The 18,767-nt window shown below is 45.0% G+C and overlaps 3 protein-coding genes across 8 annotated transcripts in view; 1 reads left to right on the forward strand and 2 right to left on the reverse strand.

The window, feature by feature from the left end:
• Positions 1-3,627: 3,627 nt before the first annotated feature.
• Positions 3,628-6,305, forward strand: LOC117518950 (clavesin-1-like). The gene is given in 5 exon segments (XM_034180231.1): positions 3,628-4,349; positions 5,756-5,771; positions 5,774-5,865; positions 5,936-6,017; positions 6,020-6,305. Coding segments are annotated over 5 exon segments (435 nt in total). The 5' UTR covers positions 3,628-4,220; the 3' UTR covers positions 6,136-6,305.
• A 1,534-nt stretch (positions 6,306-7,839) lies between these two features.
• On the reverse strand, positions 7,840-10,132 carry LOC117518899 (uncharacterized protein PB18E9.04c-like). The gene is made up of 4 exons (XM_034180153.1): positions 10,040-10,132; positions 9,335-9,982; positions 8,667-9,239; positions 7,840-8,517 (listed from the first exon to the last, which is right to left on the reverse strand). Exons 1-4 carry the CDS (start codon positions 10,130-10,132, stop codon positions 7,840-7,842), a joined length of 1,992 nt encoding a protein of 663 aa, XP_034036044.1.
• Positions 10,133-13,504: 3,372 nt separating this feature from the next.
• unm_hu7910 (un-named hu7910) overlaps positions 13,505-18,767 on the reverse strand; it is an 82,925-nt gene continuing 77,662 nt past the window's right edge. For all 6 annotated transcript variants that reach the window (XM_034186323.1, XM_034186253.1, XM_034186398.1 and 3 more), the window contains 5 exons: positions 18,446-18,583; positions 18,239-18,374; positions 16,478-16,569; positions 16,003-16,136; positions 13,505-15,869 (listed from right to left, as the gene is read on the reverse strand). In XM_034186323.1, coding sequence (XP_034042214.1) covers positions 15,719-15,869; positions 16,003-16,136; positions 16,478-16,569; positions 18,239-18,374; positions 18,446-18,583 — 651 coding nt within the window. In that variant the 3' untranslated portion in view covers positions 13,505-15,718. The remainder of the gene's footprint in view (positions 15,870-16,002; positions 16,137-16,477; positions 16,570-18,238; positions 18,375-18,445; positions 18,584-18,767) is intronic.

Consider the following 18,767-nt stretch of genomic DNA (forward strand, 5'->3'; position numbering starts at 1 on the left):
ACACACGAGGTCTGTCAATAAAGTAACGGTCCTTTTAATTTTTTTCAAAAACTATATGAATTTCATTCATATGTTTTTACGTCAGACATGCTTGAACCCTCGTGCGCATGCTTGAGTTTTTCCACGCCTGTCGATGACGTCATTCGCCTGTGAGCACTCCTTGTGAAAGGAGTGGTCCCGCCCCCTCGTCGGATTTTCATTGTCTGGAAATGGCGGAATGAAAAGGACTTTTTTTCCATCAGAATTTTTTCAGAAGCTGTTAGAGACTGGCACCTGGAAACCATTCGAAAAATTTATCTGGCTTTCGGTGAAAATTTTACGGGCTTCACAGAGAATAAGGTCTGTTACTACAGCTTTAAGGACCCCTTTAAGGACGCTCGGCGTGCCGCGCTCCGAGGTGCGACGATGCGGCACAAGCCACTGGATCATTTCTAAACGGATGGCTCTGTGGATATCAGACCATCGTGTGCTCTGTCTCTGGTTATCACAAGAGCTGGACATCAGCCATTTTCCGGCAGATTTCACTTTTAACAAGAGATTTTGTCATGGAAAGACGCACGGAGGCTTCGCGCGTCACGATCGATTTGCTGATGAAGCGAGACAAAGGAACACCTCCGTTTCGGAGTGATAAAGGACAAGTTGGGACATGTCCAGCTCTCCACAATTTCACTGATACTTACTGGACTGGTAAGCACTGAAAGCCGAGATAGACATGTCCAAACTTGTCCTCTGACACGCTGAAATGGAGGTGTTCCTTTGTCTCGCTTCCAAAGCGAAAGTCTTTACGCTCGAAGCCTCCGCACGTATATATACACACACACACACACACACACACACACACACACACACACACACACACACACACACACACACACACACCTTTATTTAACCAGGTAAAAAACTCATTGAGATTAAAACCTCTTTTTCAAGAGTGACCTGGCCAAGACGGCAACACAAAAGCAAAGTAGTTACATCAAACACAAAACACACATTCAAAAAATAGAATTGCAATACATAGTTACAAAATGCAATTACACAGTCCAATTGTCCTTAACTCTCTTTCCTTTATGATTGTTTTAAATTCTCCCAAAGTTACAAGATGTGTCAATTTGAGGTCCTTCTGCAAAATGTTCCATGTGGACGGGGCAGCAACTTTAAAAGCCCTTTTGCCCAGTTCAGTTCTGACTCTTGGGACCTGCCTCAGTATAATGTCCTGAGAGTGCAGGGCATAAGTGCTGAGGTTTCTACACATATATGAACACAAATATGAAGGCAGAAGTCCAAGAATACATCTATAGATAAAAATCAGCCAATGAGAGCATCTACAAACAGACAAGGATGAACAATGTGCAGCAGCATATAATGAGCAGTGATGTACACGATAACTGCAGCCAGTAATAAAACGTAAAGCATAATGGTATACAGCATCCAGTTTCAATAAAAACTGATGAGGAGCATTCATAAAAATCAAGTCTCCGTAGTCCAACAAGGGCAGAAATATTGTGGTGATCAGTTTTTTCTAGCGTGTAAAGAAAAACATGATTTATTTCTAAAAAAGAAACCCGGTTTCAATTTCAGTTTAAAAACAAGTTTATCAATATGCAATTTAAAAGACAAGTTCTCATCAATTAAGAGCCAAGTATTTGTAAGATGTGACATTTCAATTTCTGCTCCATAAATGGTTGACAACCTAGGAAGGGGAAATGGAAGCTGCTTGCCATTTGAAAACAGCAGTCTTTGATTTGTCTGCATTCAGCACCAACTTGAGCTGTTTCAAATGGAGCTGAACAGTGTCAAAGGTCGACTGCAACAACTCGAGTGATTTTAAGGCTGAGGAAGCGAAGCAGTAAATTACAGTGTCATCAGCATAAAAATGTGACGCAGCATCAGACAAATCATCGCAAAGATTATTTACATAAATTGTAAACAACAAAGGCCCCAGTATAGAGCCTTGAGGTACTCCCTTTTGCATGGGGAGGAAAAAAAAAAAAAAAACCCGGCAGCCTGAACACACTACGTTCTCTCTGATAAATAATTGGAGAACCAGTTTAAGGCCCGGTTAGATAACTCAGTCTTGTGGAGTCTATCTACCAGGACAGCATGATCGACTGTATCAAATGCCTTTGACAAATCTATAAAAAGAGCCGCGCAGTATTTTTTACCATCTAGTGCCTCTATAATGTCGTTTACCACTAACAGCAGCAGTTATTGTACTGTGCTGTTTTCAAAAACCCGACTGGTTTTGTGAAAGGAGACAATGATCATTTAAAAAGTTTTTGAGTTGTTCACTGACCAGTTTTTCTAGAACTTTAGAAAGAACACATAATTTGGAGATTGGCCTATAATTGTTAACCAAAGAGGGGTCACCACCTTTCAGCAGGGGAAAAAAAACATAAGATGACTTCCATATTTTCTGAATCCTATTTTGGAAAACAGTTAAATTAAAAATATGACATAGAGGTTCTGCTATAAAATCTGCAGCTGACTTCAAAAAGAAAGGTTGAAGATTATCAGGTCCTGCAGGTTTGGATTGATCCAATTGTTTTAGAGCCCTAAGGACCTCAGCTACATCAAATGGAGTCAGATCAAATCCTGAAGCAATAGTATTAATAGGTGGGGATTGAAGGCAAATCCCTTGCACATTAAGTTGATGTGGATGTAATGACTCAAACAGAGATCCTGAAGAAACAAAGTGTTCATTAAGATGATTAAGAATGGCTATTTTGTCAGCTAGAACATGTGCATCTTTTACTATGCAAGCAGGCAGTTCATCTATAGTATCATCCCCAAAGGAAGACTTGACTACTTTCCAAAATATCTTAGGATCATTTAAATGAGTAGTTTTATCCATATAAAAATCAGACTTAGCCTTTTTAACCAAGGAAGTAAAGCGATTTCGGAGCTGTTTGATAATCACCCAATCATCTGGGGATTTAGATTTTCTGGCCTTAGCCCATGCATCATCACGTGCTTTAAGGAGACTGGTAAGCTCAGGTGAAAACCAAGGGTTGTTTCTACCTTTCACTCTAAATTTGCGTAGTGGGGCCTGTTTATTAATAATACTACTAAAAGCTTCATAAAAGTAATTCCAGGCAAGTTCTACATCATTAAAAAGTGTGATCTTGGACCAGTCATAACACCATAACTCATGGTAAAAACCCTGTTCACAAAAATGTTTAAAATCTCGTTTCATAATAATACATGGCCTTGTTTTGGGGGCAGCTCTAAGCTGCCCTCCCTGACCTTTGACCTCAAAATCAGAGGACGAGATGCCGAAGTTGAGAGTTGACCACAACGTGAAGATGCCTAATGGGCAGAACCGGAATTCTGCAGCCGGATCCACGTCCGTCCAGGTTCACAACTGAAGTGTTTCTGACGTCCTATCAACAAATAAACAAACATCAACAAAAACAGGAGCATCACCACCAAAAAAGGAGGAGATATTTTATTTTTTACAACCAACCACAAACTGGACTTGTCAGGTGGACGACCCCGGGATCAAGCAAGCACTGATGGATGGTTTCCCGGGCATGTTTGAGTCTCCAGACCAACATGGACACAAAATCCTGATCCTCTTTGCTTCTAACTGTGACCAGATGAGGTCTGATACATTCATCACTTAATCATACTGACACGTAGGCCATTTCTGCACAGTCATGCTAGCTGACAGTTTTAGGAGTATGATCATATGTAGCTTTGTGATGTTCTGACTTTATGGGGGTTCTGTTGCAGCTGTTACTAATTAACATACACAAACATTATTGTTTTTTTAAACCCACTTATTCCAATTAAGGGTCAAGGGATGGAGCCTAGCACAGTGCGTTGAGAAAGTGGAGGAAATATTTTGAGGAGCTGATGAATGAAGAAAATAAGAGATAAAAGGCTGGATGATGTGCTGAGAGTAAGGATGAAGTGAAGTCAGCTATGAAGAAGATGAAGAGTGGAAAGGCAGTTGGTCCAGATGACATTCCAGTGGAGGCATGGAAATGTCGAGGAGAGATGACAGTGTAGTGTCTAACCAGTGTTCTAATAAAATATTGGCAAGTGAGAGGATGCCTGAGGAGTGGCGACAAAGTGTGCTGGTTCCTATTTTTAAGAGTGTGATGTGCAGAGCTGCAGTAACTACAGAGGCAAAAAGTTGATCAGTCACAGCATGAAGTTATTGGAAAGAGTAGTAGAAGCTAGGCTTAGAAAACAGGTGAAGATCTGTTAGTAGCAATATGGTTTCATGCAGAGAAAAAGCAATCCAAATCAATGGATTCATCCTCATCGACTGGAGCAACTTCTCCTTCAAACAGGCATCCAAACTCACACCCGGCATCCTCAAACTGGCCATCGAGAGTCTTCAGGTAAACACCAAAACATTTTCAGCTCAACAAAAATCCAGGTTAAAAAAAACCAGGTAAATAAAAATAAAAACATAATGTAAACAAAACACCAAAACATAAACAGCCGCATAAAAACATAACCATGTAAACAAAAACACCTAAACAAACAGGCGCATAAAAACAACCATGTAAACAAAACATAAGTAAACAAAAATACCCAAACATAAACAGGTGCATAAAACAACAATGTAAACAAAACATAAACAAGTAAACAAAAACACCCAAACATAAACAGGCACATAAAAACATAACCATGTAAACAAAACACCAAAACATAAACAGGCAAGTAACTATGTAAACAAAAACACCTAAACATAAACAGAAAAATAAAAACATAACCATGTAAATATCCATCCATCCATCCATCTTCTACCGCTTAGTCCAATTAAGGGTCGCGGGGGGCTGGAGCCTATCCCAGCAGTCATAGGGCGCGAGGCGGGGTACACCCAGGACAGGACGCCAGTCTGTCGCAGGGCCACAAATAGACAAAGAGACACACCCACACGCACACCTAAGGACAATTTTTAAAGATTCCAATCCACCTAACCCGCATGTCTTTGGATGTGGGAGGAAACCGGAGCACCCGGAGGAAACCCACGCAAACACGGGGAGAACATGCAAACTCCACACAGAAAGGCCACGGGAATTGAACCCATGACCTTCTCGCTGTGAGGCAACAGTGCTAACCACTAAGCCACCGTGCTGCCCACAAAACACCAAAATATAAACAGGCAAATAAAAGCATAACCATGTAAACAAAACACCAAAACATAAACAAGTAAAGAAAAACACAAACAGGAATATAAAAACATAACCATGTAAACAAAACATAAACAAGTAAACAAAAACACCCAAACATAAACAGGCAAATAAAAACACAACCATGTACACAAAACACCAAAACATAAACAAGCAAACAAAAGCAAAAGGGAAATAAAAACAACCATGTAAACAAAACACCAAAACATAAGTAAACAAAAACAAAAGGGAAATAAAAACAACCATGTAAACAAAACATAAACAAGTAAACAAAAACAGCCAAACAAAAACAATCATATAAACAAAACACCAAAACATAAACAAGTAAACAAAAACAGCCAAACATAAAGCATAAACACATTGTGTTTGTGACTCTGGTCAGAAAATTTGAGTTTGAGTCACGAGTTTATTTTTCTCCTCCTGAGTTCACCTCCTCTTTTCCTTTTCCCTTATTTCCTCTTTCCTTCTCCCTCCATCTGTTTGTCTTTTTTCTTCTCCCACTTTTTAATGTTCTACCCATTTTTCTCATCTCCTCCTCTTACTTCCTCTCTCCTCTGTTGTCACCTCCTTTACCCTGTCTTCCTGTCACCTCTCCTCCCCCTCACCAGGACAGTTTTCCCGCTCGGTTGGGGGGATTCACTTTGTCAGTCAGCCGTGGTACGTCCATGCCATGTTCACCATCATCAAACCGTTCCTCAAAGACAAAACCAGCAAACGGGTGAGAACACCTCCTTCCTTTGCCACCCCCCCATCCCTCCTACTGTAACTCCGTCCCCTCTGGCTTCCAGATCTTCCTCCACGTGAACAACCTGAACTCGCTCCACAAGCTCATCCAGCCCGAGTCTCTGCCGTCAGAGTTCGGTGGGACGCTGCACCGTACGACATGGCGGTGTGGGCGAGGACGCTGCTCAGACCCGACTACAGCGGCGAGATGGAGTACACGCCGACCCCTGACGTGTTGCACATCAGGGAGGTGATCAAGAGTTGAGGAGGAGACACAGGAGGAAGAGGGTGAGGTGAGGGAGGATGGGAGGAGGAGCAGAAAGAGGAAGAGGTGAAGGATAGAGAGAGAAGAAAGGTGACGGCGAGGAGAAGCTGTGAGGAGATGAGGAGTAGGAGGTGGTGATAAGGATGTGAAAGTGGTGATGAGGACAGGCTGTGAGGAGATGAGGTGGTGATGAGGAGGAGGAGGTGATTAGTACAGGCTGTGAGGAGGAGGAGGTGATGAGGACAGGCTATGAGGAGGAGGAGGAGGTGAGGCGATGAGGAGAAGGTGAAGGAGGAGGTGATGAGGAGAGGCTGTGAGGAGATGAGGAGGAGGAGGGGAAGGAGGAGGTGATGAGGAGAGGCTGTGAGGAGATGAGGAGGAGGAGGGGAAGGAGGAGGTGATGAGGACAGGCTATGAGGAGGAGGTGATGAGGACAGGCTGTGAGGAGATGATGAGGAGGAGGTGATGAGGACAGGCTATGAAGAGGACTAGGTGATGAGGAGAAGGTGAAGGAGGAGGTGATGAGGAGAAGGTGAAGGAGGAGGTGATGAGGAGAGGCTGTGAGGAGATGAGGAGGAGGAGGTGATGAGGACAGGCTATGAGGAGGAGGAGGTGATGTGATGAGGAGAAGGTGAAGGAGGAGGTGATGAGGACAGGCTATGAGGAGGAGGAGGTGATGAGAAGGTGAAGGAGGAGGTGATGAGGACAGGCTGTGAGGAGGAGGAGGGTGAGGTGATGAGGAGAAGGTGAAGGAGGAGGTGATGAGGAGAGGCTGTGAGGAGATGAGGAGGAGGAGGTGATGAGGACAGGCTATGAGGAGGAGGAGGTGATGAGGAGAAGGTGAAGGAGGAGTTGATGAGGACAGGCTGTGAGGAGGTGAGATGAGGAGGTGAAGGAGGAGGTGATGAGGACAGGCTATGAAGAGGATATGAGGTGATGAGGAGAAGGTGAAGGAGGAGGTGATGAGGAGAGGCTGTGAGGAGATGAGGAGGAGGAGGTGATGAGGACAGGCTATGAGGAGGAGGAGGTGAGGTGATGAGGAGAAGGTGAAGGAGGAGATGATGAGGAGAGGCTGTGAGGAGATGAGGAGGAGGAGGTGATGAGGACAGGCTATGAGGAGGAGGAGGTGATGAGGAGAAGGTGAAGGAGGAGGTGATGAGGACAGGCTGTGAGGAGGAGGAGGTGAGGTGATGAGAAGGTGAAGGAGAAGGTGATGAGGAGAGGCTGTGATGAGGACAGGCTATGAGGAGGAGGAGGTGAGGTGATGAGAAGGTGAAGGAGGAGGTGATGAGGAGAGGCTGTGAGGAGATGAGGAGGAGGAGGTGAAGGAGTAGGTGATGAGGACAGGCTATGAGGAGGAGGTGATGAGGACAGGCTGTGAGGAGGTGAGATGAGGAGGTGATGAGGACAGGCTATGAAGAGAAGGTGAAGGAGGAGGTGATGAGGACAGGCTGTGAGGAGATGAGGAGGAGGAGGTGATGAGGACAGGCTATGAGGAGGAGGAGGTGAGGTGATGAGGAGAAGGTGAAGGAGGAGATGATGAGAGGCTGTGAGGAGATGAGGAGGAGGTGATGAGGACAGGCTATGAGGAGGAGGAGGTGATGAGGAGAAGGTGAAGGAGGAGGTGATGAGGAGAGGCTGTGAGGGGATGAGGAGGAGGAAGAGGTGAGATGAGGAGGTGAAGGAGGAGGTGATGAGGACATGCTATGAGGAGGAGGAGAAGGTGAAGGTGATGAGGACAGGCTGTGAGGAGATGAGGAGGATGTGAGGTGATGAGAATGTGGAGGAGGTGATGAGGACAGGCTGTGAGGAGATGAGGAGGTGAAGGATGAGGTGATGAGGATAGGCTATGAGGAGGAGGAGGTGAGGAGATGAGGAGAAGGTGAAGGAGGAGGTGATGAGGACAGGCTGTGAGGAGATGAGGTGATGAGGAGAAGGTGAAGGAGGAGGTGATGAGGACAGGCTGTGAGGAGATGAGGAGGTGAGATGAGGAGAAGGTGAAGGAGGAGGTGATGAGGACAGGCTGTGAGGAGATGAGGAGGTGAGATGAGGAGGTGATGAGGACAGGCTGTGAGGAGATGAGGTGAGATGAGGAGAGGCTGTGAGGAGATAAGGAGGTGAAATGATGAGAAGGTGAAGGAGGAGGTGATGATGAGAGGCTGTGAGGAGGTGAAGGAAGAGGTGATGAGGACAGGCTATGAGGAGGAGGTGAGATGAGGAGGTGAAGGAGGAGGTGATGAGGACAGGCTGTGAGGAGATGAGGAGGAGGAGGTGAGATGAGGAGGTGAAGGAGGAGGTGATGAGGACAGGCTGTGAGGAGATGAGGAGGAGGAGGAGGTGAGGTGATGAGGAGAATGTGAAGGAGGAGGTGATGAGGAGAGGCTGTGAGGAGATGAGGAGGAGGAGGTGATGAGGACAGGCTATGAGGAGGAGGAGGTGAGGTGATGAGGAGAAGGTGAAGGAGGAGGTGATGAGGAGAGGCTATGAGGAGGAGGAGGTGATGAGGAGAAGGTGAAGGAGGAGGTGATGACAGGCTGTGAGGAGATGAGGTGAGATGAGGAGGTGAAGGAGGAGATGATGAGGAGAGGCTGTGAGGAGATGAGGAGGTGAGGTGATGAGGAGAATGTGAAGGAGGAGGTGATGAGGACAGGCTGTGAGGAGATGAGGAGGAGGTGAGGTGATGAGGAGAATGTGAAGGAGGAGGTGATGAGGAGAGGCTGTGAGGAGATGAGGAGGAAGAGGTGATGAGGACAAGCTATGAGGAGAAGAAGGAGGAGGTGATGAGGAGAGGCTGTGAGGAAATGAGGAGGAGGAGGAGGTGAGGTGATGAGGAGAATGTGAAGGAGGAGGTGATGAGGACAGGCTGTGAGGAGATGAGGAGGAGGAGGTGATGAGGAGAGGCTGTGAGGGGATGAGGAGGAGGAGGAGAAGATGATGAGGACAGGCTGTGAGGAGATGAGGAGGAGGAGGTGAGATGCGGAGGTGATGAGGACAGACTGTGAGGAGATGAGGTGGTGAAGGAGGAGGTGATGAGGACAGGCTATGAGGAGGAGAAGGAGGTGAGGAGATGAGGAGAAGGTGAAGGAGGAGGTGATGAGGAGAGGCTGTGAGGAGATGAGGAGGAGGAGGTGATGAGGACAGGCTATGAGGAGGAGGAGGTGATGAGGAGATGGTGAAGGAGGAGGTGATGAGGACAGGCTGTGAGGCTGTGAGGAGAAGGTGAAGGAAGAGGTGATGAGGAGAGGCTGTGAGGAGATGAGGAGGTGAGATGAGGACAGGCTGTGAGGAGATGAGGACGTGAAGGAGGAGATGATGAGGACAGGCTATGAGGAGGAGGAGGTGAGGTGATGAGGAGAAGGTGAAGGAGGAGGTGATGATGAGAGGCTGTGAGGAGATGAGGAGGTGAAGGAAGATGTGATGAGGACAGGCTATGAGGAGGAGGAGGTGATGAGGAGAAGGTGAAGGAGGTGATGAGGACAGGCTGTGAGGAGATGAGGAGGAGGTGAGATAAGGAGGTGGAGGAGGTGATGAGGAGAGACTGTGAAGAGATGAGGAGGAGGAGGAGGTGAGGTGATGAGGAGAAGGTGAAGGAGGATGTGATGAGGAGAGGCTGTGAGGAGATGAGGAGGAGGTGAAGGAGGAGGTGATGAGGACAGGCTATAGGAGGAGGAGGTGATGAGGAGAAGGTGAAGCAGGAGGTGATGAGGACAGGCTGTGAGGAGATGAGGAGGAGGAGGTGAAGAGGATAGGCTGTGAGGAGATGAGGAGGAGGAGGTGAAGGTGGTGATGAGGACAGGCTGTGAGGAGATGAGGAGGAGGAGGTGAAGGAGGAGGTGATGAGGACAGGCTATGAGGAGGATGAGGTGATGAGGAGAAGGTGAAGGAGGAGGTGATGAGGACAGGCTGTGAGGAGATGAGGAGGAGGAGGTGAAGGTGGTGATGAGGACAGGCTGTGAGGAGATGAGGAGGAGGTGAAGGTGGTGATGAGGAGGTGCATGAGGAGATGTCCTGTCAGCAGATGCGTCTGTGTGTTTCAGGTCTCAGTCGGTGGTGGAAGCAGAAAGTCTGCGATAGACAGACGGAGAGACGCTCCTCGCTCTGGACTGAACATCCTTTCAGTGGACATTAACCTTTGACCCCTGACCTTTACCAAAGGAACAACCTGTTGAAACCCTGAACCTAAAAATTTAAAAAAGACCTCATGGGGAATTTTTTGTTCACATCCACACAAACCCGATGTTGCCGACCCCCCAGCCCCAAACTCGTTCGCCCCGCCTTCACTGCGCGTGCGTCATCAGCAGTGGTTCCCTGAGTATCACCTCATTTCTGCTTCAAACTGACTTTAGAATGATTTCAGAGGGTTCACTTTGTCATCTGATGGTTAATTGTCAAAGCTTCTGGGGAAAACCTGGTCTTGTTAGGAGAGACGGCATCCATCCCACTTTGGATGGAGCAGCTCTCATTTCTAGAAATCTGGCCAATTTTCTTAAATCCTCCAAACCGTGACTATCCAGGGTTGGGACCAGGAAGCAGAGTTGTAGTCTTACACACCTCTCTGCAGCTTCTCTCCCCCTGCCATCCCCTCATTACCCCATCCCCATAGAGACGGTGCCTGCTCCCAGACCACCAATAACCAGCAAAAATCTATTTAAGTATAAAAATTCAAAAAGAAAAAATAATATAGCACCTTCAACTGCACCACAGACTAAAACAGTTAAATGTGGTCTATTAAACATTAGGTCTCTCTCTTCTAAGTCCCTGTTGGTAAATGATATAATAATTGATCAACATATTGATTTATTCTGCCTTACAGAAACCTGGTTACAGCAGGATGAATATGTTAGTTTAAATGAGTCAACACCCCCGAGTCACACTAACTGTCAGAATGCTCGTAGCACGGGCCGAGGCGGAGGATTAGCAGCAATCTTCCATTCCAGCTTATTAATTAATCAAAAACCCAGACAGAGCTTTAATTCATTTGAAAGCTTGACTCTTAGTCTTGTCCATCCAAATTGGAAGTCCCGAAAAACAGTTTTATTTGTTGTTATCTATCGTCCACCTGGTCGTTACTGTGAGTTTCTCTGTGAATTTTCAGACCTTTTGTCTGACTTAGTGCTTAGCTCAGATAAGATAATTATAGTGGGCGATTTTAACATCCACACAGATGCTGAGAATGACAGCCTCAACACTGCATTTAATCTATTATTAGACTCTATTGGCTTTGCTCAAAATGTAAATGAGTCCACCCACCACTTTAATCATATCTTAGATCTGACTTATGGTATGGAAATTGAAGACTTAACAGTATTCCCTGAAAACTCCCTTCTGTCTGATCATTTCTTAATAACATTTACATTTACTCTGATGGACTACCCAGCAGTGGGGAATAAGTTTCATTACACTAGAAGTCTTTCAGAAAGCGCTGTAACTAGGTTTAAGGATATGATTCCTTCTTTATGTTCTCTAATGTCATATACCAACACAGTGCAGAGTAGCTACCTAAAATCTGTAAGTGAGATAGAGTATCTCGTCAGTAGTTTTACATCCTCATTGAAGACAACTTTGGATGCTGTAGCTCCTCTAAAAAAGAGAGCTTTAAATCAGAAGTGCCTGACTCTGTGGTATAACTCACAAACTCGCAGCTTAAAGCAGATAACCCGTAAGTTGGAGAGGAAATGACGTCTCACTAATTTAGAAGATCTTCACTTAGCCTGGAAAAAGAGTCTGTTGCTCTATAAAAAAGCCCTCCGTAAAGCTAGGACATCTTACTACTCATCACTAATTGAAGAAAATAAGAACAACCCCAGGTTTCTTTTCAGCACTGTAGCCAGGCTGACAAAGAGTCAGAGCTCTATTGAGCCGAGTATTCCTTTAACTTTAACTAGTAATGACTTCATGACTTTCTTTGCTAATAAAATTTTAACTATTAGAGAAAAAATTACTCATAACCATCCCAAAGACGTATCGTTATCTTTGGCTGCTTTCAGTGATGCCGGTATTTGATTAGACTCTTTCTCTCCGATTGTTCTGTCTGAGTTATTTTCATTAGTTACTTCATCCAAACCATCAACATGTCTATTAGACCCCATTCCTACCAGGCTGCTCAAGGAAGCCCTACCATTATTTAATGCTTCGATCTTAAATATGATCAATCTATCTTTATTAGTTGGCTATGTACCACAGGCTTTTAAGGTGGCAGTAATTAAACCATTACTTAAAAAGCCATCACTTGACCCAGCTATCTTAGCAAATTATAGGCCAATCTCCAACCTTCCTTTTCTCTCAAAAATTCTTGAAAGGGTAGTTGTAAAACAGCTAACTGATCATCTGCAGAGGAATGGTCTATTTGAAGAGTTTCAGTCAGGTTTTAGAATTCATCATAGTACAGAAACAGCATTAGTGAAGGTTACAAATGATCTTCTTATGGCCTCAGACAGTGGACTCATCTCTGTGCTTGTTCTGTTAGACCTCAGTGCTGCTTTTGATACTGTTGACCATAAAATTTTATTACAGAGATTAGAGCATGCCATAGGTATTAAAGGCACTGCGCTGCGGTGGTTTGAATCATATTTATCTAATAGATTACAATTTGTTCATGTAAATGGGAAATCTTCTTCCTAGGGTTTGTAAGAGTAGAATGGGAGGCAGAGCCTTCAGCTTTCAGGCTCCTCTCCTGTGGAACCAGCTCCCAATTCAGATCAGGGAGACAGACACCCTCTCTACTTTTAAGATTAGGCTTAAAACTTTCCTTTTTGCTAAAGCTTATAGTTAGGGCTGGATCAGGTGACCCTGAACCATCCCTTAGGTATGCTGCTATAGACTTAGACTGCTGGGGGGTTCCCATGATGCACTGAGTGTTTCTTTCTCTTTTTGCTCTGTATGCACCACTCTGCATTTAATCATTAGTGATCGATCTCTGCTCCCCTCCACAGCATGTCTTTTTCCTGGTTCTCTCCCTCAGCCCCAACCAGTCCCAGCAGAAGACTGCCCCTCCCTGAGCCTGGTTCTGCTGGAGGTTTCTTCCTGTTAAAAGGGAGTTTTTCCTTCCCACTGTTGCCAAGTGCTTGCTCACAGGGGGTCGTTTTGACAGTTGGGGTTTTTACGTAATTATTGTATGGCTTTGCCTTACAATATAAAGCGCCTTGGGGCAACTGTTTGTTGTGATTTGGCGCTATATAAATAAAATTGATTGATTGATTGAACCAAAACTGCATCAAAAACCACTAATTTAAAAAAAAGCACAACACTGTGTGTATAAACAGGAAGTCTGACAAATTAAGTCAAAGTTCATTTTCTGACAGTTGACATTTCACTAAACTGATGAATAATGACACAAATAGAGGAAAGAAAAATGTCCACCACATTTTACCATTTTTCTCTGTTTTTTTTATTTTTTTCTACAAATATATAATCTTTTCTAATCTGACTGTTGCTGTGCAAAGTGAAGGTGTAAACCTGCGGTATGAAATGACATGACGTGTAGTGGTGACGCTAAAATTAAGGCTTAAAGTTCACAGAGAAAAAGAAAACATCTGTACAAAAAAAATTTATGGCGAATATTTTAAAGTACAGTGAAGAAAAAGCTCAGTCAGTGTGTCACTGCTGATTTTATCATTAAAGTCTAAACAACTAAAAGAGATTTTTCATGAGTGAAAACAGTCGTGTGTGCTTTCAGAAAACATTCAGTGGAACATTTTTAATGTTTCCTGATACACAATGTTGTTAATTTATTGGAAAATCTGACAAATGTCTGGTTCAAGAATCTATCAAAACTAAATTTCACAATTCTTTTGAATTCTCCAACTTTTCCAAAGGTTTTCATTAAGAAACTAAACTGAAGGTGTCGTTCTACCAGCAGGGCCGGGTTCCAATGTGGTTTCTGATCCTAATCCAGAACGGTTTGAAGAAACATAAAAACCAAACACTGGTTTGAATCTAGGGCTGCAGCTATTGATTATTTTGGCGATTAATCAAGTAATCGGATAAAAAAGTACTTCTGCGTTTTTAAACATCACCAGTCCCGGTCTCCCTAAGCAATGGCACATTGTCGCTGCGTCATCATGCAGACTGTCAAATTTTGTGTGTCCCTTCCTGTTTTCCTGGATAATTATTCAGCACTCCCCCGACACTGGACCGTGAGCGCAGGCGGTCTGTGTCATCCTCAATCAGTCCAGCTGTATGGCGATTTATCCAAACTGATAGACTGACTCCAACTATTTACCCAAACTGAATTCAAACATGACTACATGAAGTACTTAACTACTTATTTTCAGAAATGCACTCTGTTCTCAAAACAGTACATGAATCTCTCTCTCTCCCTCTCTCCCAGGGATATTTATGTACGTTTGTGAGTACTGGCAGTTTTTTGGAGAGGGGGGAGAACATAGAACAGACTCTGGATCTGATGTTCGGAGCCCTGACGAGGCAGCAGTGCATCCTGCTGTACGTCTGCAAAGGCGAGCACCGTTTAAACCACTGACTGCAGTTTGCTTTAAATGCGCACTGCGTATTTAAAGCAAACTGCAGTCAGTCTATTTCAGATGTGGACCCTCTTTCTCTTAAAAGGTTTTATTTTACTCTTAAAAGGCTTTATTTTACTCTGTGTGTCACGCTGTAAAGGTGTAGCGTTTGGTGCTACACTGATTAGCTCTTACACGGCTTATGTTCATGCTCTAGTCTTATTCCATTTTTTTCTGGGGCGGTTACAGCGCCACACACAGGCCTGCCCTATGTACTACAACGTTAAACGGAGCTTCAAGGCACAGAATTTGCCTCGAACATTTTTTGTAAATGAATTATTCAAGTTACTCGACTAATTGTTTCAGCCCTATTTGAAACAGACTGGAAGCAAAAAGCTGGAAGAAAAAGTTCCACCTTGATTCCCAGTTACAACTCGCTCCCCACCTGATCCTCTGAAGGGGAGAAAGAAATCCTACCTATAGGTGGCTCACGCACCCCTCTAGCGTAACCAGTCTTCAGCTCACGTCATTGTCCGGGCGTGAAAGCTGTTTTAAGTCATTCTACTCTCTTTAAAAACAACACAGATGATTCCAAAAAAGTACTGACGATATTCCACCTTTGAGACGACTGCAGGAGAAAAAAAAAAAAAGGTTTGCGTTTAAGTTTTTTGAATGTTTCATTTGGGCGTTCCAAATTTAGAGTGGAGGGGGAAAAATGACATTTTCAAAAAGCAAGCAGAAAACAGGTGAACTTTTAGTCGAACCGTAATGGTTCCAGGACAGATTAGACTAATGTGACCTGATTTACGAGACGGTACTTTGGTTCCACAGATACAAAACAGAACCAGTTCCAGAAACAGACCATTTTAAACGGAAAGGTAATCGTATGTCCATGTTCTGGCAGTAGTATCACCCAGGAAGTAGACTTGTCCATCCTTCAGTGTGGTGGTTTGATCCTTCGATCTTTAGTAGTTTATTCAAAAAACAAAAATCCTCCATTCATCAGTCGTCAAAGATTCCTGGTAATTCTTCTTTGATTCTGTTGTGTTTTGTTCACCCACAGAAGAAGAAGAATCTGGTAGGTGACCCTTGGAACAGTTCTTACCGCCGTGGCAGCATCGGACCTAGATAGCTGAAAGTGTTTGGCGCTGATACGGGCTCAACTCTGGGTGCCAGACGTCCACGATGAAGATGAGGCGGAAAGCGTCGGCATCCTGCCAAACCTCGTGCTCGAAGGAGTCGTCGAAGATGATGACTTTACCCTCCTCCCACTCCCTGTGAGGAAGACCACCAACAAAAACCAACAGTCAGTCAGCAAACATCAACAGGAGAACCAGAGACCAGAAACTTCAACACACTTATGAGCTCAGTACTTTTAAAATCCTGGATCTGGTCCTGGATTGGTTACCTGGTGACGTTGGTGCAGCGGATCCTGCAGCCATGTTTGGGGATGACTAGTCCGAGGTGCATCCTCAGTCTGCAGTTGGTGGGTCCAGTATGAGGCCACACGTGTGTCCCGGGCTGCATGATGGAGAACTTAATCTGCACAGACACGGAGCAGGAGACACTCGTGTTTATGACTTAGAAATTATTAATCAATTCATCCTGAAAAAGAACAGGACATCTGTGCTGAAGGACCAGAAGTGTAGAGCAGAGCGATGGGTCTTTGGACACTCGCCTTCCTGATTTGATATGGATAAAGTAGGTCAGGGTTGATGCCCTCTGACCTCTCAGCAGAGCATTGTGAGATGACCTCATACCCCAAATCCTGCTGAATAATCACACGTTGAAGACTAGAGATGCACACGCGGACGTGTCTCCAGCTCCACAGCGTCAGCAGCTAAACGTGTGTATTAAGGAGGGGGCGGGGTCTATAGGAGTACCTGTCCTCTCTTACAGCTGGTAGCTTCAGGATATCGCTCCAGCAGCGCACACGTCTTTGGAACACTGCGACAGGCATTTTCAACCTTCCTCCCTAAAACAAAGAGGAAAATCAACAGTGAGACATGAAACACTGCTGACACGAAACAGGCTTCAAATGACATAGTGTTCATATAAACTGAATCAAACACCTGCTTTTTATTGTCCAAAGTTAAATTACAGTGTAATTAATTAACACATGAGACAAGCAGGGATCAACGTTAATGAGCTCAACCACCAACCACTAGGACAAAGGATCCAATCCCACTTAAACAATAAAACATGAAGAGGACATGATCCTGGATGTTTTATTTTGGAGGCATAATGTCCATGCATTCTGGGACAGGATTTGGACTACCAGCTTAGAGACCAGGGTTTGAGACCCAGTGTGTGCTTTAGGTCGCCTGTCTTCGGGCCTGGATGGATACCGACCTCGGCTGGGGAAGTAACCTGGGATGGACTGGTGTCCTGCCCAAGGTGAGATTTATGCTGCGTTCACACCGCGCGCGACGTGAGCGACAGGTTGCCATGTAATCCTTATGGAAGGACGCGTTTTGGTGCCAAGCCGCGCAGCACGACGCAATGGACGCAAATGAAGCGACGCGAGTGAAGTGATTTTGAGCGACTGGCGTGTTTGTGGCGCGATATTGTGTCACGTCATGTCGCATTGCCCTCCTCCCGAAGTTGAAAAATCTGAACTTTTTCGTCTTGTCGCGCCGCGATGACCAATCAGGGTTTTATTTATTTATTTATTTTGTACGTGTGCGTATGAGCGAATCATCCATGAAGACTATTTTATTAACTACACAGATGTATAATAAAGTGAATGGTGACTGGTTCATCAACACAATTATGACAGTTTTTTGGGGAAGAGCGAGCTGCAGCCCCACAGCAAGCAGCGGAGGTTTTTTTTTTTTTTTTTTTAAATTGTTTACATGTGCGTGCGTGAACGGGACAGGAGGTCCTCAAACTGGGTCCTGCAGAGGCAGAAGGACCGCTGAAAGTGGCCATCATCCAGACGCAGCTCCTGCAGCAAATGATGATACTCCCTGAATTGGGAACGTCTCATGATGTTTGTCAGCTTTCCACAACAACTCGCTCCGTGTGATCAAGGTCCGTCATGTTAACTTGACTGACAACCGGAGCCAACGAGCGGAATGGAAGCTCCTCCTATTTGATGATGCACTGGGGTGACTTTTCGCAGCAAAAGCAGAGCGACACACCGGGCAATGGTGGCGCATCTGTCGCCACGCGATCAACTCGAATTTGAGGCGTCTGGTCGCTCCCGGTGTGAACGCGGCATTAGACTCATCTGTGTCACGCTACAGAATTTGGGGAGAAGTCCCTCAGGGCCTGAACAGGACTCTGCTAGAAGCTGAATGTTTCAATCCCTTATTGTTCCATAAAAATAAAAAAGAATGCATTTTGCAAAAATCAACATACTTTATTTTGCAGTGCATAAGTTGGACTTAGGCTCTTTAATTTGTGATTTTTGTGCACTGTTGTTGTCTTCTTTTTATTATTGGCACTCATTCTTTTATTATGAGTTGATTTTGTTTCATGCTTTGACTCCTGTATAAATGGTGATTCTAATTAGTATCAATAACAAACGTATAAGTTGCAGGGCCTCACAAACTAGTAACAAAACTGCAGAAAATAATATTTTTGATCCAGTATGTGTAAAGGTTCAGAGTGTGTGTGTATGCGTGTGTGTGTATATATACCCTGCTGCCACAGCGTGTATTGGCCCCACTCTCCTTTCTCTCGCAGGTTTTCCTCCTCGGGTACGAACAGTCCGGTTTTCTGGTCCATCGCAGACAGAGCCTCATCCCTGATCGTGATCCAGTTCCTCTCCAACATCTGAAGACACAAACATGCTTGTGTGTCTCACTGCTACGACCCGTGTTCAGCACCACACGGTCACGCCTTACCTTGACCAGGTCAGAGTACCCGGTTTCTTTGGCTGTCCACCAGGGCTGAGCCTTCAGACCGTTCACGTTATACAGAGACCTCTGCCAGACTGACGCAAAGTGACCACGCTTATGACCCAACTCGTACCAGTAATAGGCCTAGAAGGGACAGAGAGAGACCGAGAGAGTCAGTCTTATGTGTCCCTGAGGTCGTCTGGTTTCAGTGTTTATCTGGACTCTGGAGTGTGAAGGTGGATGAGAGCCAGTGACCTCCCCGTCAGGACACCAGTCCATCACAGGTTACTTCCCCAACTGAACACTGGGTGGACCAAGACAACACAGA

Source organism: Thalassophryne amazonica, chromosome 1 (genome assembly GCF_902500255.1).
Source record: "Thalassophryne amazonica chromosome 1, fThaAma1.1, whole genome shotgun sequence".
In the NCBI taxonomy this organism is placed as follows: domain Eukaryota; kingdom Metazoa; phylum Chordata; class Actinopteri; order Batrachoidiformes; family Batrachoididae; genus Thalassophryne; species Thalassophryne amazonica.

Bases quoted from the DNA above. Each gene is read 5' to 3' on its own strand.
- LOC117518899 (XM_034180153.1), bottom strand. From the start codon at position 10,132: ATGCACCTCCTCATCACCACCTTCACCTCCTCCTCATCTCCTCACAGC. The intron at 9,983-10,039 runs GCCTGTCCTCAT...TCCTCCTCATAG, and splicing joins CTCCTCCTCATCTCCTCACA to CCTGTCCTCATCACCTCCTC. The intron at 8,518-8,666 runs GTCATCACCTCC...ATCTCCTCACAG, and splicing joins ACCTCATCTCCTCACAGCCT to CCTCTCCTCATCACCTCCTC.